Source organism: Dicentrarchus labrax, unplaced genomic scaffold, assembly GCF_905237075.1.
Source record: "Dicentrarchus labrax unplaced genomic scaffold, dlabrax2021, whole genome shotgun sequence".
Classification (NCBI taxonomy): Eukaryota; Metazoa; Chordata; class Actinopteri; family Moronidae; genus Dicentrarchus; species Dicentrarchus labrax.
This window is the reverse complement of record NW_026136715.1, coordinates 7459348-7480809: the sequence shown is the minus strand read 5'-3', so window position 1 is coordinate 7480809 and position 21462 is coordinate 7459348. Positions and strand designations below refer to the sequence as shown.

Here is a 21462-nt window from a genome sequence, read left to right as displayed (position 1 = left end):
TGCTGCTCCTGTAGCAGCCCTATTGTGATAATAACATCCAATCCAATCCAATCCAATCATCCAAACACTGCATGACACTGTCCATATCTCCTCCTCATAATATTTATTTAGCAATATTTATTCAGATAAACAGACTCCTCCAAAGGAGCCTCTGCAGATGGATAAATAAAGGCTAAATATGGTATGAAAAGAATAGGAGGGATTTCTAAAACAGAGTTGAGAGAGAGAGAGAGAGAGAGAGAGAGAGAGAGAGAATGGTTTGTATGTAATGTGCTTGTAGTCTGGGTGAAGCACAGGCCAAACTTTGGGACAGTTGCTGCCTGTTCAGGTAAAGTTGGAGATTAGTCAAGTTAACTCAGTGCTGTCGGGATGTCGGTTTAACGCCCGCAACTTCAAGATAAAAGCGGCGGCGTTAGGAGTTTTAATAAAACACTTAATCAGTACATTTCTTAACCAATAAAATAATGCTATGTGTATTTAATAAAGCAGAAGTTCTTAATGTGTTTCTCTTTCTTTGTCTCCGCTCAAGAAATGTCAAACACGGGCGTTAATGTGTGTTTTATTTTGAAAGCGTAGCCGGAAGTCGCATATTCTTCAGTTGGACTAGCTTGTCAGTTGAGTCGCCGCCGGGGGTAGTTGGTTCGGGGCGGGCGGAAGGTGGAGTGTGTGTGGGGCAGTATGAGGGTAACATCATGTAGTTTAACACAGACTGTGTGACTTATTATATTCAGACCTCTCGCTGTTTCTTCTCCTAGTTTTTTTTTTGTTGTTTTTTTTAACCTTTAACTTGTTTTTAACCGCCATGTTCCTGCGCGGATCTAAAAAGCGACGGTCCAACCGCTCGGTAAGTCTCTTCTTTTTCCTTTTTGTTTTCTTTCGTGGCCATACATTTAATTTCTTAATGACTCCCCACCTCTCAGCATACACTCAAAGTCAGCTTTTACTCTTATATTCTTTTAACACCAGTCGTACTCTATCGGGTTAACTTTTGAACGGTTGGTCCTTCCTCTGTTTTCAGTGTAACAGAAGACTTGAAATGAACTAACTTAGTAACACAGAAAAAAAAAACCTGGCTTCGTTTTTTTATTTTATTTTCCTTACACGTACAATACACAATATTAATGTGTTATCTATTACTGTGTAGCAGACACATTCTTTGTTTCTTGAGTCACTTCGGGCCCCAGGTACAGTCAGGAGGGGTCAGACGACGTCATAGGCTTGTACCTGTGCAGGTAGGGATGTGGTAGCTGTAACCTGAACGTGTTTATTACCTTTGTCAGGTTTTCATTAGAACAACAATTGATGCTTTGTTAAATTATGCTCTTTTTTTTTTTTTCTCTTCCCCCTTTCCTTTTTTTTTTTGTTTGGGACTTCTGCCCAAAACACAAGCCTTTATGGTCAGATTACAGAACAAATGAAGCTTGTTTTCGGACCAGACTTTTAACAGCTGTGTGGCCATGAAACATCTGGCTGTGCAGCACACTTGGACTATATCCAGACAGCGACTGTGAATCCATCTACAGTCATACCACCCCGAGTTGTTGTTACGATTCACATTCAGTGTGCAGCAGCCTTTAAAAGCAAGACAGTCTATAATAACTTTTCTGAGCTCACTTTAACTATATTAGGAAGTTTGCATATAAATGTGTTTGTAATTAATATAAATAATGCAGTTTTACATGTAACATATCTTTTGTGCAACGCTTTAACAATATTTAAACACTTGGGACACCTGTTCCACACCTGACACGTACAATAACTACACTCAAGTATTAATGTATATCATTAATATTTTATGCTACACTCCATTACGTCGGCTCTAGAAAAGTGAGTTTTTGAATCGTGTTACAACACAGATGTGTACAAGTGTATTTTAAAACACTTATTTTGTAGTTTTTCCAAACTTAAACTTATTTGTTGACTATCAGAGTGAGAAACAGATCCATTTACGTTCTATGTTATATTATTAGATTAGATATCATCTGATTTCACTTATTATAAAGATTAAACGTGCTTTCGCTAACTGCAACACTACAATTAAGTAATATAATTTAGTGTATTAATGCGACTGGCCATCATTACAGTCATTTGTATCTCAGGGACTGTGTTAAATAATAATACCCCAATTAAATGTAATGTTGTCAGGATCACCTATTATCATTTTTAACTTATTATTCAATGTTAATAGAGTAAAGATGACAAGTCAAGATCATAAACATTGAACAACAAATGCTCCATGTAGCCTTTGCTCTGCCACAAGGCAATTATAAGAAGTATTTCCAGCTTTTTGATTTAGGCCTGCTTTATAAATTAGATTATACATAATGTGATTATAGAAGACTATGTATATGATTCAGTGGCCGAGCCCAGAGCAATATTAGGCTCAATATGAAATGCAAAAATACTGTGATTCAGGTTTATAAGATGGATGTAACGTCTTATCCGATAACAGAAAACTAATATTCAGCCAAACTGTCGCAGAACAAAACTCTGTGCACTCTTTTTGTGTTCGTTTTGTACCCTCGAAGCTGTTGTATGAATACATGTTAGTCAATAGCCGGTGATCTGACCTGTCTACTGTCTCTGGGTGAATATCAAGTTTGGTCTATTTTTTAACACAATAAATGCCTTTTAGATAGTGGCAGGTTGAATATGTAGGACTGGGCAGCACATATCTTGATATGAATAATACATTTGATGATGACTGAATTCAGTTTCAGGTCTTTTTAAACATTTTTTAACTCATCAGTTACATTGTGTCCTACAGTCACAACAGCACTGCCACAGATCAAATGTCAGTCTGACCCTCAGAAACGTGTATTTGGTAAACGCATCCAGTTGTTATAGGTTGCGGTTTGAGTTGACCTCGGCAGCAGGAAGGCAGCGATGCTTAAAACCGTAAGATTAACAAGAAGTGTTTGCCACAGAGCGGGGAGGGCCTGGCGACGGCTGGCCCGCAGGCTGTCTGTTCGATCCAGTCCAGTGAGGAGAGGTGTATCTACTCAGCATGCCGAGGCAGCAAAGGCCCCTGACCCCTGACCCCTTCGGTTAATGTTTAACCCCCTCCTACACCACAACACTGAGGAGAGGAGCCAAAGCTAAATGACAGCCACTGTCTTCTGTCTCATTCATTTCTCTTACTTAGCTTAATAAACTCTTTAAAGTGCTTTCCTCTGGCCTGTGAGAGTGCCACCTATTTAGCATTCAGTGTGCGCCTAATGACAAAATGTAGGTGTATTAATTATCCATCCTCTTACGTTATTGCAAGTAATTGCCGGCTGAGCAATTGCAGTTGCCTTCTGATGTCAGATAACAAAGCTGGCAGGCGTTCAGTTTGTCCATTACCTGGTTACACGGTTACTTGGTAGCAAGAAAAGAGCTCAAGCAAACCAAGGCAGCGCCATGTGATCAAACCTTATACCCACTTAGTGAAAACAAAGAAGCTGATATGAAAAGTCAGACGCCAGTCTAAGTGTGAGCATGTGAGCCGAGGTGAACTTGTGAGTGTGTTATTTACTTTACCCACACTTAGTTTAGAAGAAACTTCCTACCACCACTCCCATCACATCCTTCACTCGCAGCACAATAGGCAAAACCTCATTGTCGAGCCACAAACTCGACGCTTTATCTTTTGTGGAGGACTGAAAGGAAGCACATGAAACCCGCAAGTCTCCGTGCGGCCTTGACATATAGGACACTGTCATCACGATAAGGAAATGTAAAGCTAGCTGGCGACGGCTCATGTTCAAGGTTGTCCTTTCTGTTGTCATCAAAACACAGTCATTAAGGAGTAAATTAAAGGTTCCTGCCTGTTTTCAACAAACAACAGCTGGGAGGACCCAGAAGATGTTGATGTTTTTTATTCCATCTCTAGTTTGATTTTGTGATAACATGCAGTGTTAATTAAAGCCAAGACGACAGGTTTAATTCATCTTTCGATATGTTTACAGCTAAGCCCATCTCCTGGTTATTTTTATTCTTTTAATTACCCTAATTGGAGTGTGACTTTGTCAAACTTGTATTGAATGTTGTGAAAACTCTCTAGGATGTTCTCTTGTTTTTCTGTTAACACATTATGGGGCTAACTATTTCAAGTAAATTTAAGACTTTTCTCAGGATTCCTAATCCGTCATTACTCATTACATCATGATTGTAGTACCCGTGCTTAACTCTTAATTACTATCTGTCCTTAATTCAGTACTATGATGTTTCCCCTCCTTATAACTTTTATATCAAACCGTTTTAGAATTAGTCCAAGTCATTATCTAATGTGGGCAGATGTCCATTACGTCAGCCTGAGGTGTTTCAGACGAGTTGATTGAGTTAAAAATTTAATCTCTGGATTTCCAGAGGCTTTGCAATCTCAGTTTTTCTTTTTTGTGGTAAGATTTTCTTCAGACCTCTGTGAGAGGAAATCTGAATGTACTAGATTACCCTGACTCACAGCAAACTTACATTTATATGTATTACCATTTAAGCAGTTCAAAAATGTGGCAGTGGCCATCTCTCTAAGAGCACCACCACACAGGTTCAGAGGCAGTAAGACATCAGCTGCCTTGGTATCTCTTGAAGTCACAATTTCTTGATCTGTTTTCTGATCATACATGATGTTCGTGCTGATCCCGCCCAATTGTCCAGTCAGGATGAATTGTTAACATTGTGCACTGACAAATGAACTGTACACGTAGTGTTAGACTTCAAAAAGCAGGTCAAACAGTGCTGGAGTGGAGAAAACTGACAATGAAAACATTAAAATATAAAGCGTCCTTTTATTTCTTCACTCTATGAATGGAAAGTCAGTTAACACCCTGTAGTATCCCGAAGAGTAATCACGTCAGGTCGGCTTCAATTTCCAATGGTGGTTTTATCCTGCAGCTATTTATTCTCATTCTGCGTAACCTCAATAAATGTAATATTTATGAGTGCAGCCGTACACTAGTGTTGCACGCACAAGCATTTTGTAGTGTGCGCCTCCCTGGCTCTGTCACAATGACAGCTCAGGAGCTCCTTCCTCCTGAGGAAATAACAACTGAAAGGTCCAGTCACCCAGAAATCATCTGTACGCTTCATTTAGCCCGTCTTGTCACCTTTCATACCTGGCTTTGTTAACGACAATCAAAGTGGCGATTAATAAGGCAGCAGCGGAGGAAGACAGATCCCAGTGACTCCACACACCGTGCAGCATTTAAAAATGGCATGTAAATTATAGCTCACTGTCATGTAGGACTATTCTGGACTAACAAGTTCATGTTCCTACGAAACTGGATACAGTCATCAGTGTAAATAGACCAACATCTCCACCTTGAAATCATGTGCAAAACTACTCAAACTTAAGGTTTTCTAATTTAAAAAAAGCATATAACAAATTATTTCATATTCAAAAGTTGCTAATTGCTCCCAGTTCGTTCAGTCTGTGGTTTCGCACTGCATTAGTGAAGAACTTACAACCCATACAATAATCTACAGCCCTCAGCTATCGGTGAGATAAGCTGAGCAAACTCAGTGTAAATCAATCTAATGCACTGCAGTTCTTGATCTTTCTGCTAAGGAACTCTGCATGGGGGAAACAGGCTTGACGTGAATTTACTGATGGTTAGGTGGTTAGAGCCTCTGTTGAACCCAATGAGGTGTGTGTGGTTGGAAAAAAGAGAGATCAAAACACAGCTGAGCAGGTATGCACAGGTACCTTGCTGTATCACATATCTGCATTTTATTGCTTTGCTTGTTAAACTGTGTTAGCGTCTGCGCATGTCAGCATTATGCATCTGTATGTGCCACTTGTTTATGTGTTTGAGAGGAGCAAATATTGTTTTTTGTGTTCGAAAATACGTTTTAAGTTAAGTTTTGTCTATTTTGAGAATCTCTCCAAAACGGCAGCACGCATGGGGTCGTGCTCTTTTGTTTTTTTTTACAGACAGAAGACCACATGAGGCACATGCTTTGTCTTAGGGAAACAATATAGTCCCAGAATCCCTTTAGAGGGTAAAAAAAGAGCTAAAAGTGTAGACAAATTTTCTCTGTCAACAGTAAATTTCTATCATAGAAGAGACGAGCAGTCCCCTTAAATTAAGGCATCAGAGAAAAAGAAAGTGGAGACAAAGTGACTGCATGGAGAGGGAAAGGGTGCAGCTCTCATCCTGTGTCTGCTTCCTTCCTCTCATCTCTAAAAAGAGGCCTATGTCTGCAGTCTATAGTCCGCACACACACACACACACACACACACACACACACACACACACCCCTCTAGGCTGCAGGAATTGAATCATAAGTGAGATATGAGGTAGCTGGTTTAGTGCTAAGCTGTTCAGTTGCTGTTGGCTAAGTCAGATGCACTGCTCAGCACTTTTTCCAAAAAGCATTTTTGAGATTTTCCTCCCCTCATCATGCGGCGCTGTATATCCCACCACTTACAAAACACGCATCATAGCATTCCTAAAAAACCCATATACTAAGTGTGAGGACTGGTCTCAAGCAGATTTACCTCAGGGCTAACTATGTAAAATTCTGGGTATCACTTTCTGTTTTTTTTGCATCTGCAGGCAGCTCCTGTAGCAGGTTTAACACCCACTGCAAGATTTAGTCTAGTGATTGTACACACTGATCGGAAGCTGCAGTGTTTGGTGTCGAACCAGAATCCAGGAGGGATGACCGTACTGTACGTTCAGCTCTAAGAAAATCATGTTATGTCAAAGCCTGAAAACACATTTGAGCACAGAGGTGAGAGTGAATTTGCATGCTGTCAGTCACAAGCTGTGTCAGATACAACTTATCTATACTGATCTTACTTGTGCCTGTTAGCGTAGCGTGCAGTCATTCTAATGGTTTATATATCTGCCCAGTTCAAGCACACAGGATTTGTTATAAATTGATGTCATTTAGTAATACATGAGAAATATAAACAGCCCATACTCCACCCCAATCGCTGCTGATTTAAAGGCTGAAGCGATTGACTCTAAGTGCATTCTGCTCGTGGCTTAAGTGGAGACACAACTCATTCACTCAGTATGATGTTGATGTTTCTGCGGCCGTGTCTGGCGAACACCGTATGTGCTAACTGTGTTGTTTTAACTTCACTGTCTTGTGCTCAAAACAGTATGACTGGGAAATGATGTGAGCTGAAGTGAGTTTTTGTTGTGTGTTCAGCAGGAGGAAGAGGACCCAGACAGAGGGCAGCCGTGTATGCGCTGTGGGGACCAGTGCCCCGGCTTCCGTGTCCACGGCTGGAGGTATGAACCGTAGGGCTCTTAAACATTAACAGCGCTGCCTGTAACCTTAGCAGGAAATGTTTGTCTCATACTTTATGTTCACCTTTGGTAGAGTTACACTTTTTCCTGCTGCTTGTTGGATCTTGTGCTACTTCTGATAATAACCAGCTACTTCCATTTAAAAGCAAGACTGTTAAACTAAAACTAATGACACCCTCACCATTTTAAGAAAGGAGTTTTTAATTCAGACCTTCTGATTCTTATTTAAAAACAGACGCTTTTGTCTTGAGTTTCATTAATCTTTTACACACAAGCTATGATATATTTTACCAGTGTTTCTAATAACATGAGGCTATTTAACCCGCAGCCAGCAGAGACGTTTCATGTCATTGGCTGACTGTCAGATATAATCTGCAGCTACAGGCAAACCAAAATCTGACTATTCCTGATTTATTTATAGACATAAAGACACTAACATTATCAACTTTATGGGCACGTAAAGCGCAATGCGTAGATGTATATGAATACGATGTGTCGAATGTTTGTGTATTTGCACGTCTTAGAAAGGACACAACATCGGAAATCAGCTTAGTTGTGATTAGTGTACACAATGAGTGCAGATATGCATTAAAAGACAACAAACATGACCCAGCCAGGGCACCACATAGCATTCACAGAGCCGATCATCCTTCCAGACCCTGTGGTCATAAGGAATCAGGACTATAGGCTCATGGCCATTAAGCCTGACATCTGCAACAGAAGCAGCTGCATTTAGTTTTGAGTTGACTTTATCTTCATGTGAAAACAGAGCAGCAGGATTACTGATAGTTATCCTGTAGCATGTGCTGTATGTCTGACCTCCAGTGACTTAAACGTAAGACCTGTTCATATGTCGCTGTAGTATCCGTCATGAGTTGTACTGAAAGCAGGGCTCACCAGGAGGCTTTTAAGGTGAAAAGCACTGTGATGTTTTAATACAACAGATAATTTCCTTTTGCGCCGATCATCTGAGGGATCATCTGGAACTAGTTTTTATGGACACAAGGCGAGCTTGTCTCAGCAGAGTGTTTTTGTTACATGTCCTTTTTGTGTTTTTAAGTGTTGAGAGAGTTTGTTTCTGCAGCAAAGGAACTCTCAAGTCTTGTAATTCCTCCTTTTTAAATTTAAGCACAAGCCACTTGTAATGTCCGCCTACATACCTCTTACACTTGTTTGTTCAGCAGTCGTTAACCACTGTACGTCCTGAACAACAATTTATTTTATTCTGTTAAGCAGGTTCTTGCATGCTTTCATTTGAGCCCCCTTTCCTTTCCTTTTTCTTCTTTAGTTCTTTAGTGAATATCCAGCTGGTTGGGTCTCTTGGTTAGTCTAATCCTGTCAGTCACGCTAATAAGATTAGGCCTTACTGCTGTGATAGTAACCCTCTAGACCACTTCATACCTCCCTCCCTCCCTCCCTCCCTACCTCTATCTTACCCACTGTCTCCCCCTTTTCTAAATTTCACTTTTTCCTTTTCAAATATAACAATTTTATTTCATTAAGTGTTTAAACGTAAGTATAAAGTTACTATTTCTTAATTAATTCGTATTTTTAAGCACATAGAAGAAGCAAAGAGTCAGTCGCTTGGAAGGAAGCTGTATGATTCAGATTATACATTTCATCTTTCCAAGTGCATTGTGTCGCCTTAAGTGGATCCAGACTCTAAGGCCGTAGAGAACAATCACCGAGTTCGACACACAGCTAGATGAATGAAATAAAAGACAAAGATTTATTTCAGGTTACGAAGGCTTCATTCACAATCCCAGATGGGCACTGCATGGTTGAGGCTCGGTGATGGAGAGAATAAAACAAAAGGAACAGGAATGCGTACTGCATGTAACCAAAAGACTGTAATTGTATCTTTTAGCTTTTTTCAGTTCTGTTCTCTCTATTCAGTTCAAGACAAAAGCTTAGAAGTTACGATGTAATCTAAAACACGTGTGCTGCTCTCTACCTCCGGCCACACTGCGGTGTAAGTCTAGCCCCTGTACACATTGATCTGTTTACAGTTTGTTTAATCTGTGCAGAATTAACATAATGTTGTGGTTTATGGAAGACTTTCAATTATTCATTTGGCTGGAGGAGAGATCTGAAATGACTTTTTGGGTGAGGTTACAAAGAGAAATGTCTTGTTTAGACGTTTGAAGTCTCTTAGCCGATCCAGGAGAATGAGGAACATGAAAGTGATTCAATGATTGAGATTTATGGGGGTCAGTTTTTAAAACCCCAGAGTCTGTCGCTAATTGCATCTTCCTTAACAACCAATTTAAAGTCACACCTTCCCCGATGGAGAAGATCATCCAAGTGACCACAGGCTTAGCTGCTGATGCTCGCTGAGAGGGAAGTGATCCATCTTCATACTGAGCTTTCTCAGACAGAGCTTAAACTGAGGCGGGGGGCAGATGGCGCTTCCGCTCCCCAGCAGCGAGCGAATTGAGTTACTTTTGACCTACAGGTCCCCGCCACGCTTCAAAAGTGTTCAAAGTCGCCATCGCTATTAGTCTGGGTGGCCATGCGGCAATTACTCAGTCACTAATTAGTGGCAGAGAGATGTAGGACAAGGCCCATCTGTTTCTTAAAATCAGATCTAAGGAGGGCTTCACTATACCCCACTGCAGTATGTCTCACTTATAGATTATCACACCAGCAGCAAACATTTAAAGCAGAGGGTTATTTTATGGCTGCTACACTGGATTTCACCCGAATGTTTTATAACGGTGTATTGCCCTATAATATGTTTGTATACCCACAAACAGTTGATCTAAATTCACTTTTTGGGCGTTAGCTGTCAACTGTCATTAGCCACAAAACTACATTATGGTAGAGCTGCAAGTTAACTAACCATTATTTTCATTATTGATCATTTTCTTCATTAAAATGTGAAAGAGAATAGTAAAACACGTTCAAATTGCTTCTTTTATCCGACCAACAGCCAAAATGAAAAGATATTCAGTTTACTATCATACAGGACGAAGAAAAGACATTTTAGAAGCTGGCACTAGAGCTTAAAAATCTGAAAAGATATACTTTCAGATTCAAATTTTGTCTAATGAACGACACTCTGATGCAGCTCTACATCACGGCTGTCACAACTAAGCCTCATTGCTGACTCTGGAGTTGTTCAGTTGTTACTTTCATCATTTTGTGTGCGTGAAGCAATGTTGAAAAAACAGAAATATTGATAGAAGAAAGATAAGTGAATAATACTGGGTCTTCTCTAACAGATGTCTCATGACTGATATTCATCCTCAGTGATTGACTGGAGTCAGATGAGCCGGTATAAATTCAGAAATATGTCGTGACTTCACTGAGACTTAAAAGTCACGCTGTCTTTTTGACATTTCATCAGAGACACTTTGTTGTCACGCATGTCCATCTTGATCGCATAATAATATGACAAATACTGCACAGCACAGCATTGCTCATAGGCTCAAAATCTGCTCCGCTCACTTCTATGATTAATAACTGCATCAGAGCAACAATCGTCCATCTGTTATGAATCAGTTGCAGCAGTCTGTTCAGAGGATAGACACAGTGAGTTCACTCTTCATGATTGTCACTTGGACTCTGATGTTTCGTATCTTCAAAGGCAGCGTGAGTAGATTGTCGGGCTCAATTGAAAGGTGTAAGAGAAAGGTACGCTGCGTGTGTACTTTATCTTATCTTTATAAGTAAATTTTTAAAAAATCACATGAGCATGTGTGTACTATAAGAACTCTTGTATGTATTTTCTCCAGTGTGTGGTTGTGTTCAAGCCTTTTGTTTGAGCCTGCTGTCAGCACGGAGGAGGGTGGGAGTCGGGGGGCGGCGGGGACATTGAAAAGAGCCCGAACGGACAGAGAAATTGCCACATGGAAAGGAGCTGCCGTAGAATATCACTGCTCTCGCTGACAGACAGGCTGACAGGCTTGCAGTAGTCAGCGCCTTATCGGATGCAAACTTTAAAAGTTTTCGGCGGATCACAAGTCTGGATGGGACAGCGTCAACAAGCCAACCTGGACTAATTTGTCATGATTACAGCAGGTACTGAAGAAACCATATTTTACCGACTAACAGGATTAGAGGGACTAGAAACTCAAACAGTCATTAAGTTGGGTAATGTGGGTAGAATGAAGGGTTTGTGTGTGTGTGTGTGTGTTTAGAAGATGATTCTTCTTGTGTTTCATAGCCTGACTTCATTTTGTTTTGTACACACATCTGTGGGGATTTAAGGTGTAGAACATGACGTCAGGTACAGTTAGTGTTGTTACTCACCTCCCCTGTGCACACTTGACTGCCTATAGTGTATCTTAACAAGATAGGGACTATAGGGTATCTTCATGGAGATGTCATGTTATTTAAAGATGTAGAAAAGACTAATGTATAACTGGTCACACGGTGAGTTTGGGATCCAGCGTAGGGGTTAACAAGCTTAATCTGTGTTCAACGAAATTCAAATGATTTAAAATCCCCTCAGCCAAAGCTAATTAATTAAGGTTGTTGGGAGTCCAAAAGTTCAAATTGAGTTTATTTCAGCTCCATATAGAGTCGATATTTAGTTTTCTATTTACTTTGTCCATCTAATAGCAATGTGTCAGCACGACTCCATTATCTAGAGTTAATTTCACTATTATGTAGTTCTGATTGTTTAGTTTATAATCTGTGAGTGGATTATCTATAGCCGATAAACACAAACAATAGATACATCATTAACAATAATAACAGCACCAGCTGTACCAGCAACAACGTTTGGGTCCAGCAAATCACATTTAGAGACAGATTGTTGATTCCTGTCCAAAGCAGCATCTGCTGTATCTCCTGGTTATTAACACACAAGGCTGGTTGTGGATTATAAATCCCTTTTTATATATTTTAACAGTTTGGATATACACAGATTTTGTACAATCAAATTTGGGGAACTAAAGTTGGCGTCTTTCTTTTATGGTGATGTTATCATATGACTTGTTTTGTCCGACCAACAGTCCATGACCCAAAGATATTCAATTGGCAGTGATATAAAACAGCAAATGAAGAGGTGGAATGAGGGATGTTCTGTTTAAAAATGACAATCAATTATAAATATAGTTGCAGATTTCTGTCAATCAACTAATCGATTAATCATTTCAGCTCTGATTTTGACAGCATTTTTCTTTTTGACCTGTCAGGAACAAATGTGGTATGTAGCCAAAGGGGACATAGCCGAGTTGTATTACATCAGAGGCTTGTGACTCAAGTAATTGAACAGGACCGGGCTCAGCACAGCAGAGGCTGGTAAATTGCAGTGTTGAAACACCCCTCAGAAATGTGCTGCTTTTAAGTTTACTGAAGTCATGATTAAACAACCACTTGTGTAACAAAAGAGAAATAAAACAGGTTACAATACACTGTACTTTAGCGATGGCTGATTTGCTCATTTATAGGTTCCACATTTTGTCGTTTGTATATGTAGTAAGCCCCCATGGTTTGGTTTATTTTTATAGAAGAGGTGTATTTAAATGTTTTGGCATGTGTATAAACCAGCCTTTGGTCAAATTCTGCCCTAATGGCAAGATATCCTGCACAAAGAGAGACATGATTTGAGACTCTCCTGCATACTTTCAAACCCCAAATTCATTCAAATTGGCACTTTGTCATCCTCCAATTACTGAAGGTTGCATGTGAGGGTTGGCACCCGCTGGTGATTATATCCCTGTTACAAATACTTTCATCTTGTGGAGACTGGTGGTGGTGGTAGGTGGGTGTGGAGGGGGAGGGTTGGGTACTGGTGGGGTGAGACGTGGTGCATCTGCCATCTGTCCCATCATGCCAGGTCTCCGGCTGTGTCCTCTTCCCCACTTACATAGGCATGTGCGCTGCAATCCCTCCCCCCTTCCTCCTCCCCCTTTCACTAACACAGACACACACACATGTGAAGGAACACACACACACACATAAATACAGCTGGGGTCAGATTTGTGCCAACATGGCTTAGGCTAAGCTGACTTGCTCTGTTTACTATTATTTATATTGGTTCTACCTGCTTGGCGACACCGGCCATATAAAGTATCAGCTGCATATTGTAAGTTATGTACTGGTCTGGGCCTGAGAAAAGATACTGGGATCCCGTAGTAGCATTTATTTTCTCTGTTTTGTCAACTCCTTAACAATTAACTTGTTTCGGGTAAAGAGAGTGGAGCACATTCAATCTGACATGCAGAAATTACCGTCATTTGCTCACAGAGTTTTTACAAGACAGTTGATTAAAGGAGGAGTTCTCATGCAGTGTACAAGCAGTTGTGTGCTAGCTTTTTTTTTTTTTTTTTTGTTGTGTGGGGGTTGGGTGCTGGAATAAAGCAGCTTTGTGCCTTGTGAACTTGAGCCACAAGTGCCAGCTGGCAGTCTGTTATGCAATCGTAACAGAGATGTACCCATGCAATACATGCTGCATATGGCCACATTGTCGCATCCACACACACACATATGTGACACCCACACCTCACTTTCACCCCGGGGCGCTTTAGTCTGACTCCACCGGTCCCACACACACAGAGGCACACCCACCGCCAGATTGAATGTGGTTAGGACTCCGAGCACAAGATGGGGTGTAATACGAGGCTGAGGGAGATTATTGCTCCCATCTTCACTTCCCTCTCTTAACTGCCCCGGGATTGACAGCCAGGCTTATGTCACTGACCTCATTTTCCTGCTTGATTGGTAGTAGCTTGTTTGGGATGTGCTGGTCTTGATGCAGATCTGGTGAGATGTCGGTGTAATGTGGGCATTAACTGGATTGTCCGATCCTCAATAACATCTGTGTCAAAGAGTTCACTTAGCTTGTACAAATGCATCAACACAACACTCTACACAAAGACTATACACAGTTTATGTGAAGTTTTTAATTATCTGGATATTGTCTTTTTGTGTCCCAGTGTGAGAACTGTTGTATTAGTAATTTTTGGCTGCAAGGAGTTTAATTGAGTCAACGTGAAGAATGTGTGTGGGCTGGTTTGTGACATAATATCTCCAACGCAAAGTGTGTTCGTACATAGTATGGTTACAAACTGTAGGAGTGCCCGTACTGTATGAATGTGGTGTAACAACCTGTTAGCAATTACATTTCATTATTTAATATTTTAATATATTTTCTTTGTCAGATGATAACAGAAAAGAGGGACTGCTATACATCTGAAATCAGGTTCAGATTTAAACACTGTGGTTTGCACCTGAAGCTCTAGGAGAACCCATCCATCTGTGATGTTTCTTTGACATTTGATCTGCTTTAGCTTGTGTTGTAAATCAGTAAAAAAAGAAAAAAGTCCCAAGGGATGAAGCCCAAAGCTGTCCTCTTCTCCACAGGAAGATCTGTGTACACTGCAAGTGTGTGCGAGAGGAGCATGCTGTACGCTCAGTGCCGGGCCAGCTGGAAAAGATGATGACGAAGCTGGTATCAGACTTCCAGAGACACTCCATCTCCGACGACGACTCAGGCTGCGCCTCCGAGGAGTACTCATGGGTCCCACCTGGGCTCAAGCCCGAACAGGTAACAGCGAGGGTGCAGAGCCAAACGCACGTACGAGACAAGAATTAATGCCACAAGAGCGCGCACAAAGCACGCTTCCACTTGGACATGTTCATACATACACTTAAAGAACTTTATAACCATGGGAAAAAAAATATTCAGTGTCTCTGATTTATGACTGCAATTGAATAAATTGCTCTGTAATTGAATAAAGTGTTACCTGCATTCTATCATTTAGACCTTAATGTGAATACACTTGTCTCCTCATACAGGTATATCAGTATTTTAGCTGCCTGCCAGAGGACAGGGTGCCTTACGTGAACAGTCCAGGGGAGAGATACCGAATCAAACAACTGCTGCACCAGCTTCCAGCCCACGACAGTGAGGTAACACCACTGGTGTATTGTAATAGAGTGGTGACATGCCAAACACGTACAATCCTTCAGTCTAGTAGGTTTGCTAAATCACAATACAATAATACCTTGTTGTTATTATTGATTCTGAGCTTGCTTTCAACCACCACATCCCACCCCATACACTGTATTATGTATAAGGCTCTTAATGCCAAAAGAAAATTTAATTTATAATAATATTTATTTTGAAGTTTCATTTCATTTTTACTTTGAGCAGTTTGAACAACTTGAACAGCAACTCAGATCAGTTTTGCTTCTGTATTCCCTCAGTTTATACAGAACTTTGTATATTCTGTTTTAAGGCTCGATTTGGTTGAACTAATTAACCATTACACATGAAATCCATGAAATCCTTTGCATTATTCAAATAGCCATTTCTTAACTTAAAATCCAGTTGCTCTTGCTTCTTATGTTCACTTTTATAATTATGAATTAATGTCATGACTGTATTTCTGTGTATGTTTCTAATGTACCACCCAATAGCCAGTAAAATACATAAACTTTGTCAGGAACCTCTTGAAAGTTAGATGATGAGTTAGATCAAGAGCCGTATCCTATAAACAATACATTTGAGTTACAGAACAGGATTAATGATTAACAGGACCACAACAGACAGATTTAATACATTATATTGAACTTAAAAGGTAAATGAGGTTTATAAATTTGTATGCACATGTCAACCAGAATATCTGTGTGTTTCTTGCAGCCCCAGTACTGTAACTCTCTGGACGAGGAGGAGAAGAAGGAGCTGCGTTTGTTCAGTCAGCAGAGGAAAAGAGAAAACTTGGGCAGAGGCGTCGTCAGACTCTTTCCAGTGACTATGACGGGTGCAATCTGCCAGCAGGTAAAGCAGCAGTTTAATTCCATGTTTAGAAAACTTTCCCTCATAAAACGGGCCAATATAAAGCTCGAAACAAGTGAAAGCCTATTAAAAATACATGAGAGCAGAAGAAGTTCTTCTTATAAGATTAGAGCAAGTTCAGGTGCAAGTAGGTGCAGGTAGGTGCAGGTATAGCTCAGGGGCCACAGCCCACTGGGATTTAATGATTACAGAGCTGTATGAGCAAATTGCTGTGTTACCTGCAGCGTTCACCATTTGTTAAAAGATATACTGTCTAACTTCCTTCCCTCTGAACCACACCCCCACCCCAAACAAATTTATTTTTCCAGTGTGGCAGACAGATCTGCGGTGGAGACATAGCGGTGTTCGCCAGTCGGGCAGGACACGGCAGCTGTTGGCACCCTCAGTGTTTCCAGTGTGCTTCCTGCACCGAGCTGCTGGTCGATCTCATATACTTCTACCAGGACGGACAGATCTACTGTGGCCGGCACCACGCTGAGAGACTCAAGCCCCGCTGTCAGGCCTGCGATGAGGTGACTGTCTCATCAACATCCCTGACTACTCAAATAAACTCCCAGTAGCAGAGTTTTGTAGCAGATCTCTGAAAGCAAAGTGTAGTGGGAGTAAGAAAGCAAGAACTGAGTTTCCCACTGTTCTTAAAGGCAACTTTACTTTACTATCTCTCTCTCTCTTTGTTCTCTCTCTCTCTCTCTCTCTCTCTCTCTCTCTCTCTCTCTCTCTCTCTCCTGTGAACTGTCCACTTTTTCCCAACATTTGAGATGAAAATATCTTCAAAAACGGTTGCGAGTGAGTGGTGTAATATGTTAGAGTTTTTGTTCCAAAGGTAACCTGTGTAGAAAATCCTTTTTTAATGTTTCCCCAAATGAATCATTAGGCCCTGTCAGGTGTTTGACTATTGCTGTATTTAATCATTTCCTTTATCAGTGCAGAGTACATAGAGGGGTGTTTGCAGATTTTTCTGTCGGTCTCTTCTGTTTTTTGAATGGCTTCTCAGTGTGACTTAAGAGATTAGTTGACGTAGTTGACTAATGGATCTGGCACGACTGACCTACAAGAGTTCTTTAGACCCAGAAGACAGATAGCTAAGCCTGCGATGGGGCATATATAGCATTGTTTTTTGTTTTTCTCTTATTAACCAAAATCCTCAATATTCGTTTCTTACGACTGTGATTAGTTTACTTCTGTTCCCACGAGATCACCACTGCTGTGCTGAGTGACTTCTCTGTAACTCTTTTACTGTTGTTTCTCAATCCCAGATTATTCTAGCAGATGAATGTACGGAGGCAGAAGGAAGATACTGGCACATGAAGCACTTCTGTTGTTTTGAGTGTGAGGCTGCGCTCGGTGGTCAGCGTTACATCATGAGAGAGAGTCGACCGTACTGCTGCTCCTGCTACGAGTCCCTGTACGCAGAGTACTGCGATACCTGCGGAGAACACATAGGTACTGACTTAAGTCCAAAGAAAGTCATTTATTGGGGTTTCTATGCAGCTAACAGCCATTAAATTATATTTAGCATATATAAGCAGTAGCATTTGTCTGCAGTTATAACTTCTTTTATGAATACATATTTTGTATTATTACAACTGTGTTTTACTATATTATTATTCATTGTAAATTTATACACCAGCCTTTGGGTGCCCACAGGAGGAATTATAGTTGTTGACAAATACACAAACATTAACATCTGCTTACAACTAATACTTAATTTTAATCAGTAGTAACTGGTAAATGTAAATAAAGCCCATTTCAGACATACAGCTCATTATGTAAATGAGATGGCAATTTAACATGTTGGACTAATGTCTGATTAAGCGCCTGAGTCACTTTTACATAAAAAATCATGACAGTAATCTTAATATGTTGGACTTTCCTGTAACATCTCTGGAAAACTTCTGCATGCTGTCAGTTTAATGTGAAGGCCACAGCAGCCCAAGGTTAAACATGTACAGAGAAAAATTAAATGCATTTCTTGTTCGCTTTATTAAGAGCATTGCGTGAATGTATCTCTTCATTCTCATATCTTTTGCATAAAGAAAATAAAAGCAGTTTAATAACCAGGAACACTGCAAACAAGCTACTTTTAAGTTGATTCATGTCAGGTCAGTCTATGAAAATGACTTTTTCCCCTTGCGGTTCCAGGCAAAAGAGGTTTAAAAAAAGCCTGCATACAACCACAATAACATTCGGACCAGCTGTCTGCCTCCTAGTTTCTTTCATCCCAGCTGCATGGGTGAAATTACGAATATATCCCAACAAAACGTAACACCTTGTTTTACAGACAGAGTCATTTCTCTAAGAAATGGTGGAAGTGGATGAAAACATTAATTTGTTATTCCCTATGAGAAGCAAGCAACACGAAGTATTCCATGTCTGAAAAGGGCTTAAATGTCACAGATAAATGCTATATTTTCTCCAAGTAACAAAGTTCTTATAGGTAGCTGTAAGTATGATGTGTCACTTGTGTGTTAATATTTAAATACACTAGTATGAAGTCACAGTTTTGTGTCATAAAAGTACAATTAGTTCAAATTCGTCTGAGCCAGTCAAAACTGCAGGACTCCTGATATGTATACATACTGTAGACTCACACTGAGATGATAAAGATTGAATTCTGCAGTTTACACAAATGTCCTGTGTAATCATGAGATAATTTCCTCTCAGGTATCGACCAGGGCCAGATGACATATGAGGGTCAGCACTGGCACGCCGTGGAGTCGTGTTTCTGCTGCGCCCGCTGTCAACTACCTCTGCTGGGACGTCCCTTCCTCCCTCGAGCGGGGCTCATCTTCTGCTCCAGGCCCTGTTCGCTGGGCGAGGACCCCGATAACTCGGACTCCTGTGACTCGGCGCTGCAGAGCAGACCGCCTCAGCATAGACGCTCTGGGACAGCAGAGAAACACCAGCAGCCACAGTGCGGTTCTCCACTGCAACCACTAGAGGGCATCAGACCCCCTATAACTCCTGCAAAAGACTGCATTCATACTGCGGTGGAAAACAGAGGTGATCCTAGTACATTGGTGTTATGTAGGTCACATTGCCAATGATAACTCCGTGAGTTAGAACCTCTTTAGACTATTCTCACACATTTATGTGCTCTGCTTCTCTCAGGTGTCCACTGCACTGCTCCAGTTCAAAACGGTGGTCTTTCACCCAGTGGTCATCCTCATCCAAGAGGATCCTACTCCCCTCTTCCCCACATTCATCTAGGAAATGGTTTAGGTCCGTCTTGGCCCAGCGATCTTCCACATTACAGTTTACTGCCAGGGGACTGTGGTCTCAAACCTCCTGTCAGTGGTCTAAATGGCAGTACTGGACTAACTGGTCTTAATTCAAGAGGAACCTCTACTGCTAAAGACTGTAGGAACTGGGTGGAAAGGACGAATCAAGTTATGCAAGGTATGAGAAACAAGTGCTTAATACAGAACAATGTGCTGTCAGTGTTATGTAATCTCACCTCGCTGTCTTACCTACCCTGATTTTCTCTCCGTAGTGTTTCCTCCTCAGAAAAACTCACATGTGAACCAACTAATTTCACCCGACTCGCCTCCCATCCCGCCCGACCACCCGTCCGTCCTCCCACCGCCTCTGCCCATCAAGTCTCGTGACTTGTTGCCCCGGGAATCACCCCCGCCGAACCTCCCCCCACCTGAGGACAGACCCTCTGATTCTCCGCCCCCGCTGTCTCGCAGTGGCACAGCGAGGGTCAGCTTCAGAGAACCAATCAGCAGCAGCTACTCTGTTGAAGAGGATGAGGATGAAGATGAGAATGAGGAGGAGCTGCAAGAGGGCGAGGAAAACCAGCAGGACGAAGATGAGGTGGAGGGAGGTTTCGGAAGCAGGTTACATCTACAGAAAGGCATCCCGCCGCAGATGGATCTGCTGGGTAAGAAAAGGCTTTGAGAGAGTTGAATATGAACTCACATGAAAATTTGTGAATCTTGTTAATTTTGTTTTCTGTCACAATTTCATTTTTCCAACCAGATGGATCCTCTTACCACCAGCGGAGTCTGCGGCGAGGGTGGAGCCGCTGCCGTATCCCCTCTGACCCTGCTCTACACCCGGGAGCAGAGAGGCGCACCCGACGCTCGCGGCCCGACCGGCCTCGGCTGGACACCCTGGACTGGAGAGGCGACAAGGACAGGGACAAGCGGGGCTCACTGACCCTCCAGCCGGGCCAATACAAACATGAAGACTGCTCTACATGCTCTTCATCCTCAGACTCAGAGGAAGAGGGTTTCTTCCTGGGACAGCCCATACCTCTGCCCCCGCAACTCCGTAAGCAGCAACCCGAGGACAGCAAAGACAGAGAGGGAGAGGAGGAGAAGGAGGTGCAGAGAGACAAGGGACTGAGAGGCAGCATACGGCGGAGAAGAGCTCACAGTCTTGGTGCAAAGGACAAAGATAAAAACTGTGCTATCTCCTAACCCCTAACTGCTAGAAACATCACAATACAGCACGTTGTTTTCACAATTGTGGTGCACAAGAAGAACTAATGGCCCTTCATTACTCTGGTGTTCAAGCTGTTTCATGATGGTGACGTAGTGTTAAATCCAACAGACGTTTCCAAAAGTGAACCACAGCCATCGTTCCTGACACACTACTTAGCAAAGGGAAGCACAATAAACCTCAAAGTTTTATGGTATTGACTTCTCATTGTTGGACTTTGAGATGTTACAGTGTAGAAAATGATGTATGAGTCACGTGAGTAGTGAAGAATGTGGAGTGATTATTGGTAAGTTTGGATTATATTTCGACATACAAGAGACTGTGTGAGAGAGTGCTGTGTTCCAGTTAGTTAGAACAGCCCCTGAAGTGAAATGTTACTGCTTTTTAACATCACCATCATTTACATATGCAAACCTCCAGTAGCACGTATGACCAGGAACTGACCGCACACTGCGCCATCATCAGTGGTTTGTGAAAAGGAATTTTAAATATGTTATTGTTTAACTCTACTGTAACCATTTTTATGTGCTCTTATGTGCAATTTTTATATGGCTGTAATATATTACAGTTGTACTAAATACTAAATGGCCAAATTTTAGAGATCTGTGGTGGTTTTATGCTTTGAAAATCAAAAGGATCGTCAAGGTATCACAGGAGGTTAAGTTTGTCGTGTGTGTTGTATGGTCCAAATGAAATAATGTAAAGTTTGTATGACGTACATTCATGTTTTTAATCAAAATAACACTTTAAGGTCATTTATTTTTATATACTTGGTGTAGGTCGCTGTTCTTTCTTGTTCTATTGCTGGTAAAAGGAAGAGATTATGACAGTTTCTGTTTCTCTTGATTGTGAGACAATTTTATGGTGATATTAAATTTGTCTAAATTGTTATTGTGCACTTTATTCCACACACACAGACCTTTGAACCGTTCAAAGTATGTCAGATAGTGTTGATGAATTGTGATACCAGAGCGCAACACAAAGTGCTTATCATCCTGCTGGCAACATAAAACAATG

The 21462-nt window shown here is 41.3% G+C and overlaps 1 protein-coding gene across 1 annotated transcript; it reads left to right on the top strand.

Moving 5' to 3' along the window:
- The first annotated feature begins 624 nt into the window (after positions 1–624).
- prickle3 (prickle homolog 3) lies at positions 625–21336 on the top strand. The gene is made up of 11 exons (XM_051425008.1): positions 625–844; positions 7144–7226; positions 14559–14742; positions 14994–15107; positions 15841–15978; positions 16305–16508; positions 17253–17439; positions 18661–18999; positions 19108–19395; positions 19490–19882; positions 19981–21336. The coding sequence occupies exons 1-11, from the start codon at positions 803–805 to the stop codon at positions 20421–20423; spliced, it is 2415 nt and encodes an 804-aa protein (XP_051280968.1). The 5' UTR covers positions 625–802; the 3' UTR covers positions 20424–21336.
- The last annotated feature ends 126 nt before the right edge of the window (positions 21337–21462 follow it).